At 41.2% G+C, this 20,356-nt stretch overlaps 2 protein-coding genes across 5 annotated transcripts in view; one reads left to right on the top strand and one right to left on the bottom strand.

Moving 5' to 3' along the window:
* adamtsl2 (ADAMTS-like 2) overlaps positions 1–3,633 on the top strand; it is a 47,006-nt gene extending 43,373 nt beyond the window's left edge. The window contains 2 exon segments of the mRNA XM_039804039.1: positions 107–251; positions 2,002–3,633. Coding sequence (XP_039659973.1) covers positions 107–251; positions 2,002–2,129 — 273 coding nt within the window. The 3' untranslated portion in view covers positions 2,130–3,633.
* A 2,366-nt stretch (positions 3,634–5,999) lies between these two features.
* Positions 6,000–18,787, bottom strand: LOC120561428 (protein FAM163B). Of its 4 annotated transcripts, none has more exons than XM_039804547.1 (3): positions 18,109–18,787; positions 11,631–11,746; positions 6,000–10,268 (listed from the first exon to the last, which is right to left on the bottom strand). In XM_039804547.1, exons 2-3 carry the CDS (start codon positions 11,721–11,723, stop codon positions 9,825–9,827), a joined length of 537 nt encoding a protein of 178 aa, XP_039660481.1. In that variant the 5' UTR covers positions 11,724–11,746; positions 18,109–18,787; the 3' UTR covers positions 6,000–9,824. The 4 variants fall into 4 exon arrangements, with proteins under 4 accessions (XP_039660481.1, XP_039660482.1, XP_039660483.1 ...); XM_039804548.1 differs by having other exon boundaries at positions 18,287–18,787; XM_039804549.1 differs by having other exon boundaries at positions 18,666–18,787.
* Between the last annotated feature and the right edge of the window lie 1,569 nt (positions 18,788–20,356).

Here is a 20,356-nt window from a genome sequence, read left to right as displayed (position 1 = left end):
TGCAGAGTGGGCGTCTCTGCACCAGTAAGACCACAAAGACAAATCTCCCTGATCTTCAGCCGTGTACTGGATAACAACTGTGTTTCTGGTCTTGTGTCGTCCTCAGTGCACTAAGACGTGTGGTGTGGGTGTGAGGATGAGGGACGTCAAGTGTTACCAGAACAGGGAGCTGGTCCGGGGCTGTGACCCCCTCACCAAACCGGTGGCCAAACAGACCTGCACTCTGCAGCCCTGCCCCACTGAGCCGCCAGGTAACACCTCAGGGAACGCTGCTCTGCCTCCAGAAGCTTACACACACACTGTTCTTCATTTAAAAAAACAAGATCTACCTATTCATCTAACAAAATCTCAAAAACTGATTATTCTAGCCACAAGTTTCCGGCAAGCTTTCCCCAAAAGTAGATCCCTCTGCAGTTAGCTACTGACTGGTAATTGAAAGGGCAGAAGAAGACAAAGAACAGTTGAAAAAGAATAGAAGAAATCAGCTGTCGTTGGTAAAACTAAAAGCTTTGCATCACAGCTGCACATTGGACTGACAAATCACAGTTACTCCAATCTAACCACTGAGCAGACTGCAGAGGGCCCAAAGAAAAAAAACACCAACTCAATATTTGGAGCCACATCGCACCGTTGTGCTTCAATAATGATTGAGGGTCACTTGCATGCTTTTATGGACTGGAAAACAAATTTTTCTCCCCTGTCATGCAACACTGTGGGTTATTTTTCTTCTTTAGCAATATTAACAGCTGATTCATAACATTCCAAGGGTAGTGTACATTTTCTTTTGCTGGAGACATTTTTCCTAAATCTCCATCTCTTTGCGAGTGCAAAGTTAGCACGACCCGTAGTGAGAATGGCCATGAGTATGAGGGCCATTGCGTGAGCAGCGCGTTAGCAGATCAGCAGCAGCAGTTTCACTTAGTTCAGATCAGTTCAGTTACATAAAATTGAATTAAATAGACTTGAAGAATAGAAATATGCTTTGGGTTGCTGAAACGCCACCTGTGTAGAAATGCCGCAAGACCCAGGTTGAATATTACTGGAATTTCTCTTTAAATGAACTTTGGCTTCTTTTGATAAATGCAAAAAATCAAAAAAAAGGTATTGTTTTGGTATCAAATATAGACCTGGGCTCTTTGCCTGGTTGTGGGTTTAGATTTAGTCTATATCTGCGACGTTCCACTCCCGGGATTGCTCCGTTAACACTAGAAATTCTGCCGGATTTCAATCTTTTCAGCCGGATGTCCGTTACCTTCCACTTTCTTGGTGTTGGAATTCTAAACTCCGGTGGATTTCTGAGGACTATGGTTGACTGCTCCTCAGATCTCTGCAGGGTAAATCCAGACAGCTAGCTAGACTATCTGTCCAATCGGAGTTTTCTGTTGCACGACTAAAACAACTTTTGAACGTACATGTTCCACCAAAACAAGTTCCTTCCCGAGGCTATTTTGCAGAGGAACTGTTGCTCTGTCTGGCGCTTAGCGCCGCCCATGACGATTGTGATTGGTTTAAAGAAATGCCAATAAACCAGAGCACATTTTTCTCCCATCCCGGAGTGCTGTGTGGACTAGCCAGACCCTCCTCCGCAGCGCTGTGGAGGAAGGTCTGGCAAAGCAAGACTAGTTTAGATTTAACTAGGGCTGCACGATATGAGGAAAATATCTTAATAATTGCGATTATTTCAACTGATATTGCACAGTAGCGATATTATTCACGATATTGGAGGGTATGGAATTTTTTTTATTATCATTCTCATTTTCATTGAAAAATATTATGAATTATATATGAATGATATATGAATTCTAGGCTGGGACATCTCTGCAGCACCACAATACCTAATTCAGAATGGTTTGACACATTGTTTGCCTTTAACAAATATTGCACCCCCCCCCCCACTACAAATAGCGATTCCGATAAAATTGTGATTAATTGTGCAGCTCTAGATTTAACTGTTTTTAAAATAGCTAACATGAACACTACCATGTGCAAACTGTGTCCCAGATGAGAGCTGCCAGGATCGTCCCTCCACCAACTGCCTGCTGGCTCTGAAGGTGAACCTGTGCAGCCACTGGTACTACAGCAAGGCCTGCTGCCACTCCTGCCGCGCCCTACGGCCCCCAACCTCCTAGTCCAGGACACCACTGCCTCTCCGCACCCCCGACTCAAACTGGCATGAGGAAACAAATGGGTACGTTTATGTACACGTGGTACTGCAGTTACTGTGAACAATGGGAGGAAAGTCCAGAGCTTCCTCCGATTACTTGGATTGACATGGGTTCATTTGTCAGTTGGATAGTTTAAATGATCTAAAATGAAATCTTGATGTCAGACAAAAACATGTTGTCAATCCTGTTGATGCTGCATCAACTGCAATGTTCACACATAAAACAAAACAGGTTCATCATTGTCTTCATTCACACAGAACGTGTCTGTTTTATTTGGAATAAATAGAGAATCAATTGGTCAAAAAGAGGGAAGCTGTTTTTAATTTTGAAGGGAACGTCTCCCCCAGCTTTACGGAAAGAATTGTTTTTTCTTGTCCCGAGAAATGTTTTTTTCTGACCATCTCCAATTTTATGTCAAGATCTCAATGTAACGTCATTAACTTACGGAAGAAAAAGTAAATGAAGGAAGATGGGGGGGACGGACTTTATATTCGGGGAATAAATGGGCATGATGGGAATTTTTGCAGCCAAAGCAGGACCTATATTTACAAAATAGTTATTGAATTTTTTGGCAATCTCAGTGGGATCCTCTATGGTTTTTATTATTAATATTAAACTTATTTTGGATCAGTTGTTTCAGTTGTTTTATTATTGGTATTCCATGTGCTTCTAATACCATTTTTGTATCAATTAACTGACAGAACAGACAGTTAATGTTCCTCATCATCCTCACCATTCTTATTATCATTATACTGTATCTCAACCAGAAAGCCAGTTTTATATCAGCTGTTGTTCTGGTAGAAAATCTTCCTCTAACAACACGTGTCAGCAAGAGTCAGAAACAAAATGGAGTCAACACTCAAACGGTCTCACGGACCTCCATCACCAGTCAGCAGCTCCATCTTGTTGTGTCCATCGTTGCGATGAAAAGATCGATTAAATTATTTCTCGACGGAATATACTGCATGACTAGAATATTTAATACAGATACTGTTTATGGAATATTATTTAATTGTGTTTCAGTTTGGTGTCTGGCATGTAAAAAGTATAGATTTCCATTCCACCCCCCCTCCCCACCCCCCTGCCTGCCCGCTTGGCGCTGTGCCGGTACGCCTGCAGGATATGGAAGCATATTTATTAGTCATAGCACATTTTCATTTATCGTGACGCTCCTGATGCCAGCCGATGGTTATTCCTCGGGTCAACTGATGCCAGTTCTGGTCTGTGTGTGTGTGTGTGACAGAGGAGAGTTAATACAAACACAGAAGATTCCTGACACTTGAAGTATGGTTGAAATGTATTCAGACGTGTACATGTATGTGTCATTTTTAACTTTTGTGTACTGTGTTTTTATATAACTGATACCTCTTTGTACAAAACGAAAGTATGGACATTGTGTACTGTTGATAATAAACTAAAAACCTAATGGTACTGACTTGTATTTCAATTAAATAACAATTCAAATGAACAGATTTGCCTCTTTGTCGTTTTTATGTGAATTTCATATATTTGTTCAGGGACCTAGCATGTTTCTCTCCAACATCAAATGTTTAACAAGAAAAAAAGAATAAAAACTTCCGTAACGTACTTGGTGGAATGAGCTCCCTATTGACATCTGGATGGCCGAAAGCCTACGCATCTTCCGCCGAAGGCTAAAAACACATCTCTTCCGACTACACCTCTGATAATCATGAAGAAAAGAAAAAAAAAAGTATATATATTTCTTGAAGCTGCACTTTCATATGGCTCTTTGTAGTTTTGTTTATTTAAAGCTCATGTACTTGCACTTACTACTTGTCTGGAGTTTGCACCTTCAGGGTTGAAAGCACAATTGGAAGTCGCTTTGGATAAAAGCGTCAGCTAAATGACATGTAATGTAATGTAAAAGTTACATTACAGACGTACTTATTTTTGGTATGAAACAAATGTAATCTTGATGGAAATATAATATAATTGTGTGTGAACATAATTCTTTAGAAGACAGGGCTGCCCATATACGGAGCATTCAGAATATACCCAGACCCCTTCACTTTTCACATTTTGTAATGTTGCAACTTTATGCTAAAATAGTTTAAATTCATTTTTTTCCATTATTTTTACACTCAATAATCCATAATGGCGAGGCAAAAGCAGGATTTCAGAATTGTTTGCAAATGTATTAAAATTTGAACTATCACATTGACATAAGTATTCAGATTCTTTGCTATGACACAAAATTAAGCTCAGGTGCTTCCAATTTCTCTAGATCATCTTTGAGATGTTTCTACTCTTTAATCGGAGTCCACCTGTGGTCAATTTAGTTGATTTGGAAAGGCACACACCTGTCAGGTGAAAACCCTCCACGATCCAGGCCTCCATGATTCAAAGTTTGGAATAGGGGTGTCCCCGACTAAGAATTTTCATAGTCAAATCAGATCTGTCAAGTCTTGCCTATCGTCGACTGGCAGGTTTCAGAACGTTGCAGACCAGCAGTGCGTTGCAAGGAGCTGCAAGTTTACATTCGTCTTGTTGTTAATCTTTGGTCTGAGCTGGACTTTATACGGCGCTGCGAAGATTTGACTGTGAGACTGGCAGTCGAATCAGACTCTTTCAATCCAAGCATCGAATGTTTGACTATTCGTGGTCACCCCTAGTTTGGAACAACCAGGAGTCCAACTAGAGCTGGTTGCCCGGACAAACGGCGCATTCAGGGAAGACGCACCTGATTCTACTTCTTAACTCATCATTATCAATCCTCTTGGCAGGCTTCAGCTGCTTGATAATGAGCAGATCATTCAGGAAATGCCTAAAAGATGCAGGATAATGTAGCTCTCCAGGAGCAGGGTTGGGAGATTGCTGCTCTATATGATGGCAGACAGTAGAAAAGTAGTCTATATCCACGAAGTTCCACTTCCAGGATTGTTCTCGTTCTGGCGGAAATTCCACCGGATGTCACTCTGTTCAGATGTCCGTTTTCGGATGTTCTGTTACCTTCCGCTCTCTTTGTGTTGGCATTTTAAACTCCATTCGAATTATGAAGGCTTTGGTTAACTGCTCCTCAGATCTCTACAGCGTAAATCCAGACTAGCTAGACTGTCTGTCCAATCTGAGTTTTCTGACTAAAACAACCTCCACGTCCACGTTCCACCAAAACAAGTTCCTTCCCGAGGCTATTTTGCAGCGGCACTGTGGCTCCGTCTGGCGCTTAGCACCTCCCAAGACGATTGTGATTGGTTTAGAGAAATGCCAATGAACGAAAGCACGTTTTTCTCCCATCACGGATTGCTGTGTGGACTCGCCACAACGTCCTCCGCAGCGCTGTGGAGGAAGGTCTGGCAATGCGAGACTAGTGGAGAAGTGACAAGAAATGAACTGGGGAACGTGGTGTTACCCCAGCCACCAGGACTCTCCTCCAATCACACTATTTCAACAAAAATTACATTTAAACATTTGCAACTTCTTGCAGGTTTTAAAAATGCCCATGACTTGTGTTCAAAATAACTTGTATCTGTATCAGTGCAGGGATTCAAACTGGCAACTGAAACGTGTTCTATCTGTAATTTTAGCTAAGGTGGTTGGAGGAATAAATGTAGTTTAGTTCAGGTTATTACACTGAAATTGAAAGTCGTGATGCTGTAAATTGCAGAGGTGCATCACAACTATGAATGAAGAAACACCCAGTTGACTTAATATTATTCTACAGTGATCTCCACTCTCTTCCCTTTGGCTTCTTTTGACGTAAACTCGTTTGATTTAATGCCGGTCAAAAATGATTTTAAAAATAAGCAACAGAACTCCCTCTGCTCTGCTTTTCTGTATCAATATTCTCCCAGAAGGCATTACACAGATACCGAACAGTTTTGCATCCTTTTATTTAACACTGTAAATTAAATCACTTACAGAGCAGCTGCAGTTGATGCACGTTTGACAGCAGCTGGCGCCCCCTGCTGGTCAGCATCAAGCCTCATCATCTACTGAACTGCAGGATTTAACAGAAACACATCAACTGATGAAGCAGACAGGAAACAAATGCAACCGTTTCAGTCTTATCCAAAGGAAAAAAAAAAATAAGTCTGGAAACACTCACTGAATAATGAAAGTGGTTCTGCACTCATTCTTCCCCAGGAACTTACAAATACAAAGTGTAGTACGTGCAGCTTCGTCCCCCCAAAACACCCTGAATGGATTCATGTCTGAGGCTTTATTGATCGACAGGCTGGATATTTCTTTGGCAGAGAGAGTTGACTACCAGGATGTCCTTCCTCTGTGGCTGCATGCAAACTTTAATCCCAAAAACCCTCTTCTCTTCTGTGTTTCATTTAGTCTTGGCTAAAAAAAATTGCCGGAAAACAATTGATAACCTCTGCTTTAGGCACGCTAACTGCTGCAACTATCCTAACCGCCAACACACATCCATTCATCCTAGCCGAGGTGTTTTAGGGCTCTGCAGGTCCTCCACTCTCTATCAGTGTTAGACGATCACAATGTGTTAACACACACCTCATGAAAAACACGGAAGGACTAAATCACACATGACAGGAAAAAACACTCATTTTCTGAGAGAGAATAAACAGAGTACTACTACTGTACTATCATTAAGAAATGTGCAGGTTTTTTCTTAAATGCTGGATACCTCATGGTGCAGAATCCTGGCCTACAGCACAGCATCTACTTGATGTCTTTAACAGGAAATAAATATCTTCCAGAAATCACAGCCATTGGAACTTTGAATGCTTCAGAAAAGCCCTTTTAAAATGTGATTTGTTTTCTGCACCGAGACACTCCGCAGACAAACAGGAATTCACACACTGAAACACTCACATACTGACAGGATCACCAGCTGCTCTGTGAGTTGGGACAAAAAAACAACAACACATCGCTTTGCTGACAAATCTACACAAGTGAGCACAAAAATGGGTCAAACTGAAGCTCCTGACGTCTGCAATGTTTTAGCTTTTTTTTTTTTTTTTTTTAACCAAGGATACATTTCTATCTAGAAAATAATATCAAATCAATCCTTGATGTTAAAAGAATGTCTTGCCTTGCTCAAGAGCTGAATTTATAATTTCTAAATTTGAATTTTTATAGATATCTTTTAACTTGTCAAGCAGTTCATACAAAAAATGTAGGTGATTTATTGAGTAATTTCAAGATCGAGAATATATATTTGAAAGTCAACTAATGAAAAATGGAATTCATGACAGAAATAATAACATTTTGCCTGAGTAAAAATCTAATTTCTAATAGTAAGGATTCTCAAAAACGACATAACATTATAAGCAGAATTCTTGATACTGAAGTATAGATTTTTGATGTGAAAATTTCAATTAAAATTCTGATTTAATGAGTCAATATAGTACAGAGGGTGAAAAGGGAATGCGCAAGCACAAAATGCTTAGTGCACTCAAACTGACAATTGAAAAATAGTTGAAATGGCTCACTATATTCTCTGCATCTAAGCAGCTCACACAGGTGTTGAGACCCTGACTCAGTCTATAATCAGGCAGAATGAGTGAAAACATCTGTGCACCTCCAGCCTGAACAGATAATAAACTGTAAAATGTCACTGTGAAAGAAATAAAGGTGAAATGTAACACTGTACAGTTGTTGCTACACAAACACACACAAATAAAACATTTTGTCCGTGTCAACATCCACTTATATATTTCCCACTGCATGAATGAAATCAAAGTCAAGTGGTGTTAAAGGTAAACTGTAAAAGTACACATATACACTGTATGTTCAGTACAGGAGCAGAGTACTAGTCTGTTGGAGACTGACTGTAGTCAGTGACAGTCTGAGTCAATGTGAACAGTCTTCAAATACAATAAATTGGTCTCCAAACGGAAGCTACGGACTCAGGAAACAGATTGCAGCTCGTCAGTATTTCTTCTCCGAAACCCTCTTGATTTGGAGCTTTCAAGATAAGTGTTATTTTATATTTTTCGTGCTAACATTGCCCATGAAAAGACCAAAACCAACAATGTGTCTAAATACTTTGATGATTTCCTGTCTGCTTCTCCCAGCTCCAAAGCCATTAGTTCCTACTGAAGACATAACATCTTTAAAAACACAAATGTAGTTTCACTTTTTTCTTAAGTCTTAGTAATTTCCAAAATCAGCTATCACTGTAGTTTTTGTATGGGACGGTGTGTGTGGAATTAAGGGCTTACTAAACACTTGGCCCAGTTACCTTCAACGGTGCCCAGGCCCCCTGGCCCACCTCTTTCAAGCGGGCCTGGGCACGGTTAAGCGGGCCCGGGCACCATTTAGCGACCACACTAGTCAAACGAACCGGACTTTGGGGCAAAAACGTGTTCGGGCACAATTTAACTGGGTGTGTCAGTATGCTCTAATTGAAAATAAACTACAGTGTGTGTGTTCATGGCAAGGAAGGAACATGACACCCTGCGCAACAGTGCGGCTCATTGATGGGTTTTTGTTACATTAATGGAGCTCTATGACACAGAGGAAGAAGATACATCATGCTTTAATACACAAACAATACTTGTTAGTAGATACATTCACTGTTGGGTTTTGGTCTGCACATGGGTTGACAATCTGTGTTTTTGGACCAAAGAGTTCTGGGGACTCCCTGAGAGAAACTGTATAGCAGAGCTCCCCCGAAGAACTACATACCTTTACAGGCTTTTTTTCTGTTTGCATTCACACAGTCAACACAAACGCATTAAGACCAGACTCATGGTCCCCCAGAAGTGCGCCGGGCTTTGAGGCATATTCGACATAGTGGCCAAACAGTGGAATTACAAAGTCACGGGATGCCCTCTGCTCCAAAAGGACTTTTTCCCACAGACTTACATGGCGAAAGAGATGTCTGTTAATAAGTGGATAGGGTTTTTGAGCATCACAACCACTGGGAAATTACTTTTTTTTTATCCATTTGATCCAACAACATTTGGAAAGTCTAGAAGAGCCGCACGATTAAATCAATATTCCCCATTCAAATTAGCGAACAGCTAAACCAGGAGTAGCCGGTTTAGTCAGCGGAAGTCTCTAGTGCTTCATGCGCCATGCACCACTGAAAAACTTTCATACTGTATGAATTAAGGGGGCCTGCCTCACACGCTGTATCCAGTTCTCTTTATGCATCCACGACTTATTCTTTAGCAGAGATTTCAGAGTAAGCTAGGTAGCTAACTAGCCATTAGCCTCATTTAGAAAACCTCATGTTTGCATTCTGTCTCTTGTGTGGTGCATTTGTCGGTGTTTAATTTACCGACAAAAGCTCAAATTGTGAATTTTCTTCTTTATACTTTGATAGACTTATTGTTTAGCTACTTAACTAGCTAATTAACAAACAAGCTAATTTTCTAAACATCAAAATCAGACATATTGGTCACAAAATGATCAGTTTTAAGTCAAACTTGACACAAATGAGTCCGTTCAAGTCTGTCAGAAACAAATGTTAAACTACATCACATATGCATTCAGCTGTTACAGTAGCAGTCGCTCCAGAGCTGTAGACCTCCAATATGACTGCCAGGAGATGTGTTACATCACCCAAAAGCCCTCAGTGTTGTAGTACATTAGTGCAGCACACCAATAATGCTGAACCCACAGCACAACACAAAGTAATTTTGTGTATTCTGCGGACAGCACCAAGTCAGTGCAATTTTCCTCCAGGCTAGCAGGACGGCGCGGCCTTCCCCCTGCCTGCTCCTAGACGTCGGTGCTGACGCTGTGGTTGACCACCTCCCTCATGGTGACGGAGCGGATGAGGTTGAGCTTCTGGTAGAAGCTGGCCAGATCTATGGGCAGCTCCAGGTCCTGCTGCTGCACAGTCCTGTAGCTGATTCTGCGCCCGCCGTTGCACAGCCTCTCCGGGTGCTGCAGGTAGAAGGGCAGCGAGCAGCGGGCGCAGGACGGGCAGAAGGTGTGTGAGCGCTGGCACCTGCGCGGCGGCGGTGTTGGGAAGCAGCTGGCAGGCCCGTTGGCCTCAGTGAGGAAGGTGGGGGTGTAGTTCTCCGGTTCGTTGCCGTAGTGCTCCGGCGTCGGAGGTGTAGGGGGAGCGGACAGAGGCAGGGGCCAGGAAGGCGACATGGTGGCGAGCTCCGGTTCCTCCTCTTCCCCCTTCTCAGACTCCTCCCTCTTACAGCAGTAATACTGGAGCAGTGAAAAACAGGAGGAGAGAGAACGGTCAGAGTATTTTTTTAATTTTTTTTCGTTAACACTAGTCTCGCATTGCCAGACCTTCCTCCAAAGCCCAGCGGAGGAGGGTCTGGCTATTCCACACAATATTGCGGGATGGGAGAAAAACGTGCTCTGGTTTATTGGCATTTCTTTAAACCAATCAAAGTCGTCTTGGGTGGCGCTAAGCACCGGACAGAGCAACGGCGCCTCTGCAAAATAGCCTCTGGAAGGAACTTGTTTTGGTGGAACATGTGTACGTTCAAAAGTTGTTTTAGTCGTGCAACAGAAAACTCAGATTGTACAGATAGTCTAGCTAGCTGTCTGGATTTACCCTGCAGAGATCTGAGGAGCAGTTAACCAGAGTCCTCAGAAATCTACCAGAGTTTGAAATTCCAACACAAAGAAAGTGGAAGGTAACGGACATCCAGCTGAAAAGAAGGACATCCGGCCGAAAGCCGGAAATGAAACGTCGTCGATATAGACTATGATAACACTGACAAACATCATGCAGAACAATATGAAGCCTTGTTACTAATCAAAATGACGAATATCTGGATCCAGTAACGTTCAACAGCTGGGCTGACTGGTTTTGTGTGGATTTCCTTTAAATGATGTGCAGAAGTTCCTGTTCTCCAGAGGATGAATCCTACTGACTTTGGTGATCCTGACTTTTCATCCAGCACCATCATGAGGTTGACATTTGTTGTTTTGAGTGAAATGTCTCGACAAATATTGGATGGATTGACAGAAAAGGTGGTTCACACGTTCATGTTCCCCTCAGAATGAATTGAAACAACTTTGGTGATCCTCTGACTTTTCGTGAATGAACGTGAATGTGTCCAATACTTAGTTTTAAACCCATTAGCCTCAGCGGTAGGCTACTTTGTGTTTAGTGCTAATCAGCAAATGTTAAAATGCTCACGCTTCACTAGAATGGTGAACCAGCTTCATGATACCAGCTTGTGATGGCCACTGCCCTTCCCTACCAATCTGTCGTTTGTCTACTACTTTCTAGATAACTGGTTTCAGGGTATCATTAGAGCCAACTGGGAACACCTGGCTGTTCTGGGACTCTCTCCATGTACTTGTTGTGTATTTAATTAATCTCAGTTTGTTTGAAATCACTTTACTTTTGAAAACAGCGTGTGGGAAAACTCCCACCTTGTCGTGGCCTTACGTGCCAGGTTGTGACAAACTAAACAAGACCATGTTAGCATTTAGCTCAAAGAACCGCTGTGTCTATCGTTTTAGACTCTTAGAATGTCTTTTAGAAAATCATTTATTGTACTTTTTCAGTTAAGCATTAAATGTGTGTTGAGTAAGAAACAGTCATACCTGCAACCTACATAAACACAGTACAGCGACGATGGTCAGTAAGATGACTGTAGCCAGAATTCCTCCTGCGATGACCACTGTCCCGGCTGACATTCGAAATCCTCTCCATCAACAGCCTGCAGGGAGGAGGAGGAGGAGAAGGAGGAGGAGGAAAAGGATGAGATGAGAGAAAAGGAGAAGGAGGAATGAGGGAAATGAGAAGGAAACAAGGGAAAGGGAGAGGAGATAAAAGGGGAAATTGAGCAAGAGGAGAAAAGAGTTAAGAGGATGAGAAGGAGAAGGAGAATATGATGAGGATGAGGAAAGAGACATAGAGGAGGGAGAGGCACAGCTTAGTAATGAGAGAAATGAAGGGAAGAGAAAAAGATGGAAAAAAGATAATGAAAGAGGAGGAAGAGGGAAGGGATATGGGAGGTCGGGGAGAAGGGATGAGGAGAAAGAAGATGAAGAGGAGATAAAGAAATTTAGTGGGGAAAAGAGAGAGAGAGTATAGTGACAGAGATGAGAGAGAATAGAGGAAGAATAAAACGAGATGAGGGAAGAAGTAGATTAGAAACGAGGAGAAAAGAGGAAAATGGGAGGAAGAGGTGAGGGGAGGCATGAAAGGGTAAAGAGGAAAATGAAAGGTGGAGAAAGAAAGGAGAAGAAGAAAGGTAGATGAGACAGGTGTAAAGACAGAATGATGAGGAGACAAGGAAGTAAGAGAAGAGTGAAGAGGAGGATACAAGAGAGATAATGATGTTGCTGTAAAACGTAACATCTCTACTGAACAGCTCCAAAATGTTTAAACTGTTTTCTCTTGCCAGCAGCCATTACTGAAAATACTGCTGATGGATTTTTATCTGTTACGACTCAGCGCAGTAAATTAAGACGAGTCACAAAAATGAAGTTACAGTCAGCCAAGTGCAAATATTGGCATATCTGACTCTGATGATGGTGAATGTGACTGATGCTCTCTCAGTAATGACCACATATGGGAAGTCAGCAGCAGGAAACGCATCATTACTGATCTTTGCAGGTTTGAGTAAACAATGATGTTGCCCTAAACAAGACCTACCTTGGGGAAACCCCCTATTTTCTTTCTAGCAGAGAGTTTGATGAGAAGATCAGCTATTACTTTCTCCTGTACGGTAAATATGAAGCTTCAGCCAGGAGTCGGTTAGCTTAGCTTAGCACAAAGACTTGAAACAGGTGCAAACAGCTAGCCTGGCTGTGCACAGTACGTCTAAAGCTCACTGAATAACACGTTTGATCTTGTTTGTTCAATCAGTGCAAAAAACAAAGTGTAGAAACGACTAGTCACTAAACCAACGAGTCACACTACTTCCTTCTTTGGTCCTGCCAGACAAGAGTCATACTGGTATTTCACACAGCCACTAGAGGACAGGTAAACACAAATGTCCATTTGAACAAACTGTATCTAAAATGCTCATAACCAATAGAAACGATGGCTTAGACCTACAAAAACAACACTCAAGTTGTAATAAACTGAAATGTAAAGGTCCCATGGCATGAAAATGTCACTTTATGAGGTTTTTTAAACATTAATATGAGTTCCCGCAGCCTGCCTATGGTCCCCCAGTGGCTAGAAATGGTGATAGGTGTAAACCGAGCCCTGGGTATCCTGCTCTGCCTTTGAGAAAATGAAAGCTCAGATGGGACGATCTGGAATGTTCTCCTTATGAGGTCATAAGGAGCAAGGTTACCTCCCCTTTCTCTGCTTTGCCCGCCCAGAGAATTTGGCCCACCCATGAGAGAGAGACATCATGGCTTTCAAACGAGCAAAGTGGCAGTTGGTCAAGGCCACCGGACCCCCCTGAAATATGATTGGGCCCTCCTGGTGCACCCCCTGCCCCCCAATCCATTGGGCTAGAGTGCTGTCAATCTGACAACTGGGATTTTCATTAGATCAGAATACTGTCACTTGGATGCCTGTTCTGCCAATTTTCCAGCCCTTGTCACATGACCAGTTAATGTTTCCATGACGACTATCCAAAATTCTTATACCATCGGACCAGCACTGGATTTTGTGTATTTAATTTAAAACAAAAAAATTTTAAGTGGCAGACTGATAATGTGTATTATTTATTGCAATGAAAACAAGTGAAACTAAAAATGAATGTGATGTTTTATGTTGCAGAATTACATTATCTTGTTCTATCCTATCCAATATTTCCTTATATTTATAATGTTTCTAAGCAGATTTTCTATGCTGTATTCTGATCAAATCTAAATCAGCCTTGAGTTTATGGTTAGTAATTAATAGGCCAACTGCATTCCATTAAACATTTTGCATTTTTTAGCTCAAGGCATTCAGCGGAGTGCTCCCAAAGCAACCGGACAATTAAACAATAAGGTAGTCAACAGAGTGAAAACCTCCGCTAACACCGAGGAACTCTTCAACCTGCAGAGCTTCATCCTCGAGGACCGTTTAGGATGGCTTATTGTTTGACTTGCTGCACATTATGGATACAAAACAATGATAATCGTTTAGTGGCTAAAAGCTCTGTTGTACAACTTCACCAGTGTTGAATGAGCTCGGGCAAAAAAGAGACATCACCAGTGAATTCAAAACATCTGCTGGTAACTTTTTGAGAACTGCAACTACCACTAAAAGAGAGACAAAAAAATAAATAAAAGTCTTCCTCAATAGAAATAATCAGGTAATTTCCAAAATGATCAGCATTACAAACAATCCCTTAAATACCAAGCTAATATGTATTTGTTTGATCAAAGTTTTTTCAAGATACAAGAGGAAATTAGAGCAAACAGAAGAGATACAGTAAACACGGGACAGAGATGATCTTTAGATGGGATGGTTTACGGAACGGGTGACACAAGGTTCATCGGTGAATGAGGACAAGTCAAGAAGTTTATAATCTCCTTGAAATTACATTAGAGAGAGAGAAAGAGAGAGAGAAAGAGAGAGAGAGAAAGAGAGAGAGAGAGAGAAAGAGAGAGAGAGAGAGATTATGCATTTCATTATTCACTTTCCCATGTTTAATGCAACAACTCTGGTCCCAAACCAGATTTAAGTGTGCATTAGCAAGTGAATAGAAATATCCAAATTCTAAAAAGATTCCTCAACTTTTAATTAAAGTGACAACAGACCAGTTCACAATGAAGGCTTTTGCACTATATTGTACTTATCAAATATCCTCCTGAACAGCGCCTGATGATAGATAACTATTGTGAATTTAAATTATGAATCCCTAATATTCAGCTTTCCCTCATGTTTTATACAATAAATCAGGAACCAGAGGAGCGTTTAAAAAATGTGCACTCATGAATAGCAATCTGCCGGCAGGCAGATGCAGAGAGTCACATGAGAATACATGTAACTGAAGAGAAGTCATAATCATCATGATATTATTTCCTCTGCTTTCTGTGTGGGTGTGACGAGGGTCAGCAGGCGCGTCGTGTCACACTGTGATGCATGTGGCCGTCGCGCCATCAAACACTCCAAAAATAGCCCGAGAAAGACAGGTCTTTGAAATCTGGACAGATAGCAGACTCAGAGACGTAACAGGTGGATTCTACCAGTGTTGTGACCAAGTCATCTTTGCCCAAGTAAGTAAATCCCAATTATTTTGGTCCATTCCAGTGGAGCAAATGCAATGCAGTGCCATACACTGTTTACCCGAATTAGTTGACTTTACTAGAAATTTGTGTGGAGACCCGTTGCCTTAAACCATTTAAGTTATTACAAAAGGTGACACTTAACAGGTCAAGTTGTATTAACACAGACTGGTAAGTTGATGCAGTAGACAAACCAAGTTTACATTTAGTAGTCATTACTATGCTTATCAAAACTATAGAAAGAAATCATTCTTATAAATATGTTTTTCCCTTTATAACAATATCGTTTTTTAAAAACAATGTGTTTAATACATTAGTTCCAGTAAAACAGAGAGGATGACAATGCATAGAGGTCGTTTCCACATAACATAAATGCACACCCAAAACAGTAATAGAACATTTTTAATACACACTTTAACTAGGACAGAAACCGTTCAGAACATATATTTCCCATGAGCCTTTGCACCGCTTCAGCAGTTAAAATTACCCCGCCACTCCATACAGAACCTTAACATCCTTAGTTATCTCTGCTTAACGTATGTGCACTGCATACTTAAGCTGATTATTACAAACAACTAATGTGATTTAGTACTGAATATGTTTTTTTAACAAAACATGAAAGAATAAGTAGTGACCACTAAAAAGTTTATTTACAACTATATCTGGGTTTACAGTGTATAGGCTGCCCTACGTGCTCGAGAAGGGTTTGGAGCTCTTCATGCTGGTGCCATTTTACTTCCTCCGCTTCTCCACTGCCTCAAATCTCTCTGTATCCCTTTCACTCTTAATGCAATAAACTGCTTTTAGAAGCTTTTTTGACAACCTTCCTAATTCAAAGAAAAACATTTCCACAGAGCTGCATGCCACCACAGTTACATATTAGATATCATATTCAGTCACACTAACCCACCTGCACTCTCAGCATCATTTCTGCAACAACCTAAGGGCGGCGGCCAGGGACCAGAAGAGTTTACTGGAGCTCAATAATGTTCTGGAAGGGACTGCTTGGAAATCAGTGACATAATCATCAAAGCCTCCGTCCTTCAAGCTCCGGATACACAATAAAAACACCACCATTAGCCTCCGCTCTCATCAGCACCCTGAGGATCAGCTCATCACTGGCTATTGCATTGGGTTTCAATAGCGACGGAGCACTGGACATTCACGTCCCCGAAGGCCAGAGGGTCATTTACACGGTTCGTGTCATGTTTGTCTTATTTCACTCGTTCTTAGACATTCCCAGAACTCAGCTTCTGTGTCTTGAAACAAGACAGAATAAATAAATAAAAGTCATTCTAGAAAATTCACAAGATGATTTTGTGAAAAAGGTTAAAGTGTTCTCATCAAATTTGCAGACTTTTCCCGACTTAATAACTTGGCGAGATTTTTGAGCTGTTTATAGAAAGAAACTGTGAGGCACCAACAATAAATGTCCCGAAAATCTGTGGTTGCTGAAGCTCAAGGTCATTTTTATTCATTCCATTTTTGCTGATGCAGATTATATAATGATGACAGCAGCTCCTTAAGCTTTATGTCTATAGACAGAAAGAGTTTAAAACATATCTGGTGATATTCTAGATCCTTCTTACTGTCATCACATTTGATACAAAAACCAAAACCAACAGTAAATATATCCGAAACCTTTAGATTAATGTTGCTGACAGTACTACTCCCCCCCCAAAAAAAAAAAAATAAAATAAAAAAAATGTATTTCTCTGCTTGACTTACATTGCTAAAAACTAGTGGATTTACAGACCCACATATTATTGTTTTTGGTCTTTTATGACGTTTGCTCGGGCAAATGTAGATGAATTATTCTTACGATGACTCCTTTTACCCAAAATATAACAGTAAATGACTTAAAATGTCCTTACAGGAGGAGTATTATATTATACATGAGGTGACTATAAATTCTGTTTTGAGTCAGGGCCAGAGCTACCATTAGGAAAGCTGAGTTCAAGTAGTCAAATTAAAATATATATTTTAACTTTGCCAATAAATAATTTAAGCAATCGATGAAATCCCGAACGAACACATTATAAATGTCTATGGGAACATCATTTATACTTAATTTCTCATATGAGGACAGTGTACACACACATGATTACAAGCATCCAACATGACATTATTAAAAAAGCATTAATGAATCATATGATATATTTCCTGTTTGCAGAGAATACATGTGGACATAACGTAAGAAATATTTACAGCCGAGTTTATGGTGCGACTTTTACGCAGATTTGCGCCAGTAGGTGGCTGTTTCAAACAGCAGGTTCACTCTTTGCGTTCAATACGTCCCAGCAGCATCCTTCACTCAGGTTTCATGGGTGTGGATTATATCAACACCACACACACACGCACACACACACACAACACACACACACACACACACACACACACACACACACGCACGCACGCACACACACACACACACACCACGCACACACACACACACGCACGCACGCACACACACGCGCACACACACACACACAACCCTGTAATTGCTACATCAGCCTGAATTAGAGCATCAATCCTGAAATTATTTCCAATTCAATTCTTGACTTGCGTGCGTAAAGGAGGTTAAGACTATAGACAAAATGACACAAACATTTAAGGAACTCGCAACAGATAGAGTCTAATCGAATAAACATTAGGTTACTCTACAATTTACCAAAATCAACTTTTAAGAACCTCTAAAGCCTCTTAAAAAAAAATTCTGCGGACTTTACGCGCATTTTACGCGCATCTTCGCATCTTCTTTTTCGAGTTGTTTTTTTTTATGGCCCAAACCTCTTAACAACCGTTTTCTGGCTCTTTGTACAGTTACACCCACTTTGCTTCTCAATGCACCCCATGGAGGAACCAGAGACACCTCCATATAAACAGCTGGTAATCTTACCCATCACATTAGTATATGGATCGTCCCATGGCGTCCCCCGCGGCACCTCCAGCTCGGGGCGCCCCGGTTTGTGGGCAGAGATGACGGTTAGGAGGCTCGAGTTACAGCTGGGAGAGGTGTAACCAAACCTAAAACTCTCAGCTAACAGCAACGTTTTACATCCACACACACATCTGACCTGTGAGAACGAGGAGCAGGGATTTGTCTCGGTGCGTCAAAGAGGCTAATTTGTCTTCACATTTCTTCTGTAATTTCACAAAACGTGCCTCGTTCCACAGATGGATACGTTTGAAACACGGCGTGAAAATCTGACAAAACTTTTAGTTAATGAGGAACTTTAATGAGGAACTGTTTCCTTTGTTGCTTCTTCTATGACTTTTCCATTCATTTAAGTGCAGATGTCTGCTTCACAGCAGGTTGCAGATTTTAAAAAAACAGTCAAATTCAATAAAATCCCCAATTCTGAAATAATTCCTCTCCAGGTCCTCGGGGTTTCTTTTGGCTTTAGTCCCAACAAAACGTTAAAAAACAAACAAACAGATGATCCAAACACTCACAGGGTGACCGCAGGAGGATGACTTGTTAGGAGAAAAGCTCTGGTCCGCTTATAATTAATTGGGTGATGTATGTTCTGCACACCGGATCCGGTCTCATCCTGTCTGTGGTCGCAGCGCATTCATTTTCGATGCTGACCTGACTAGATGTGACCGTGCGTCACAGCAGCGCGCGCTGCAAAAAAAAAAAAAAAAAAAAATATATATATATATATATATATATATATATATATATGAAGGATACAGGTTCCATTAAATCCTCTTTATTTTATCCTTTATTGAATCACGTGACATCTTCCTATGGCGTTGAATCATCTGCATACTAATTCGATCTTGTTGGGAAAACTAAAACTAAAACTACGTTTGACTCTAAAAAGAAAGAGAAACAATCCTAATTTTGGACATTTGTTTAATATTTCTATGCTAAATAACAATTTAGCCCCACATTTTTGCCTTTACATGCTGATTTAGGTGACTTTCAGCGTTGTGTGAGTTGAACATTTAGACACCTTCACCCTCAGCAGCACGTCTTCATACACCATCTTATCTAAAATTATTTATATCCAATCATATAAGTCCTGTGCAGTAGCGGACTCAAGCTGTCTGAGGGGCAGGGATGACAAAATAAATAAAAAGGGCACCGGCTGCATGCGGTGGGACATTAGGGCGCAGAAAGCTTTCTAGCCTGTAGGGAAGCCTCAATGGCACTGCATCGTCTTTAACCACTGAAAGGGTAATCTAGAGGTCACTTTATCATGTTTTCTCTCACATTGGACCACGCTAGAGGGGATTTTGTCATATTTTATCTCCCATAGGGGCATCCGAGAGGGCACTTTTTTCTCTCATAGGAAAAAAATGGAGTTAAAAACTATAAGCTTCTCTGGTAGGGCGTAACATGTGGGAAGTTGTCCCATGTCTTATTCCAGGCTGTTCTCATGAACCATTCGTACATATAGCTATGAAAAGTAATGAACTGTAATTTGCATGTATTCCACATATTTCTTGCTGCATGCACTACATTGACTGTAGCTGTATAAGAGCGCTCTGCTCGGCGTAGAGAGGAGGTCAGAGTGGATGGGTGGTTTATAATACACAGGGCTTTCAAGCAGGAGAGCAGATTTTGTGACCTGGGGAAAACACAAGACTTTCACCCAGGAAACAGGTGTGAGTACTTCTTACTGTGAACAGGGCTGGTGTTATAATCCAAACCACAATCTTTTTTTCAAATCTTAAAGCTTTAGTGCGTAATTTTTTATAATACTGTACCTCCGTTTCCTGCATCCGGCAACTTTTGTGCTCAGAAGCTTGCGTGAAGATAATTACCAGAGTCCATCGTGTTTTTTTAGTCCTCTGTGTCTTCGTTGGATACAAATAACTGCGCAGAGGAGGGGTGGGGGTGGTGTGTGATAACGGAAGGCTTGTATCATGTGGATGCTCCGACAGTTTTGTTGTCATTTCTTCGAATTCCTCAGAAACTAAGCACTTTATAGCTTTAACTAGTCGCTTTGGTGCCTAAACCTAACTGTCGCCGCTGCAGGACAGTCACCTTTTGTCGGTTAAACTTAATGGCAACGGCCGCCTAAAACGAGCAGGTCCTCGCTGTGCTCTCTACCCGGCTCACAGTCACCTGTTGTTGTTGTCAGCTAAATTTCACTATAAAGACCGCTAAACGTAAGGTGACCAGCCGGCGGTCA

This window comes from Perca fluviatilis, chromosome 6, assembly GCF_010015445.1.
Source record: "Perca fluviatilis chromosome 6, GENO_Pfluv_1.0, whole genome shotgun sequence".
NCBI lineage: Eukaryota > Metazoa > Chordata > Actinopteri > Perciformes > Percidae > Perca > Perca fluviatilis.
This window is presented reverse-complemented; position numbering and strand designations above follow the sequence as displayed.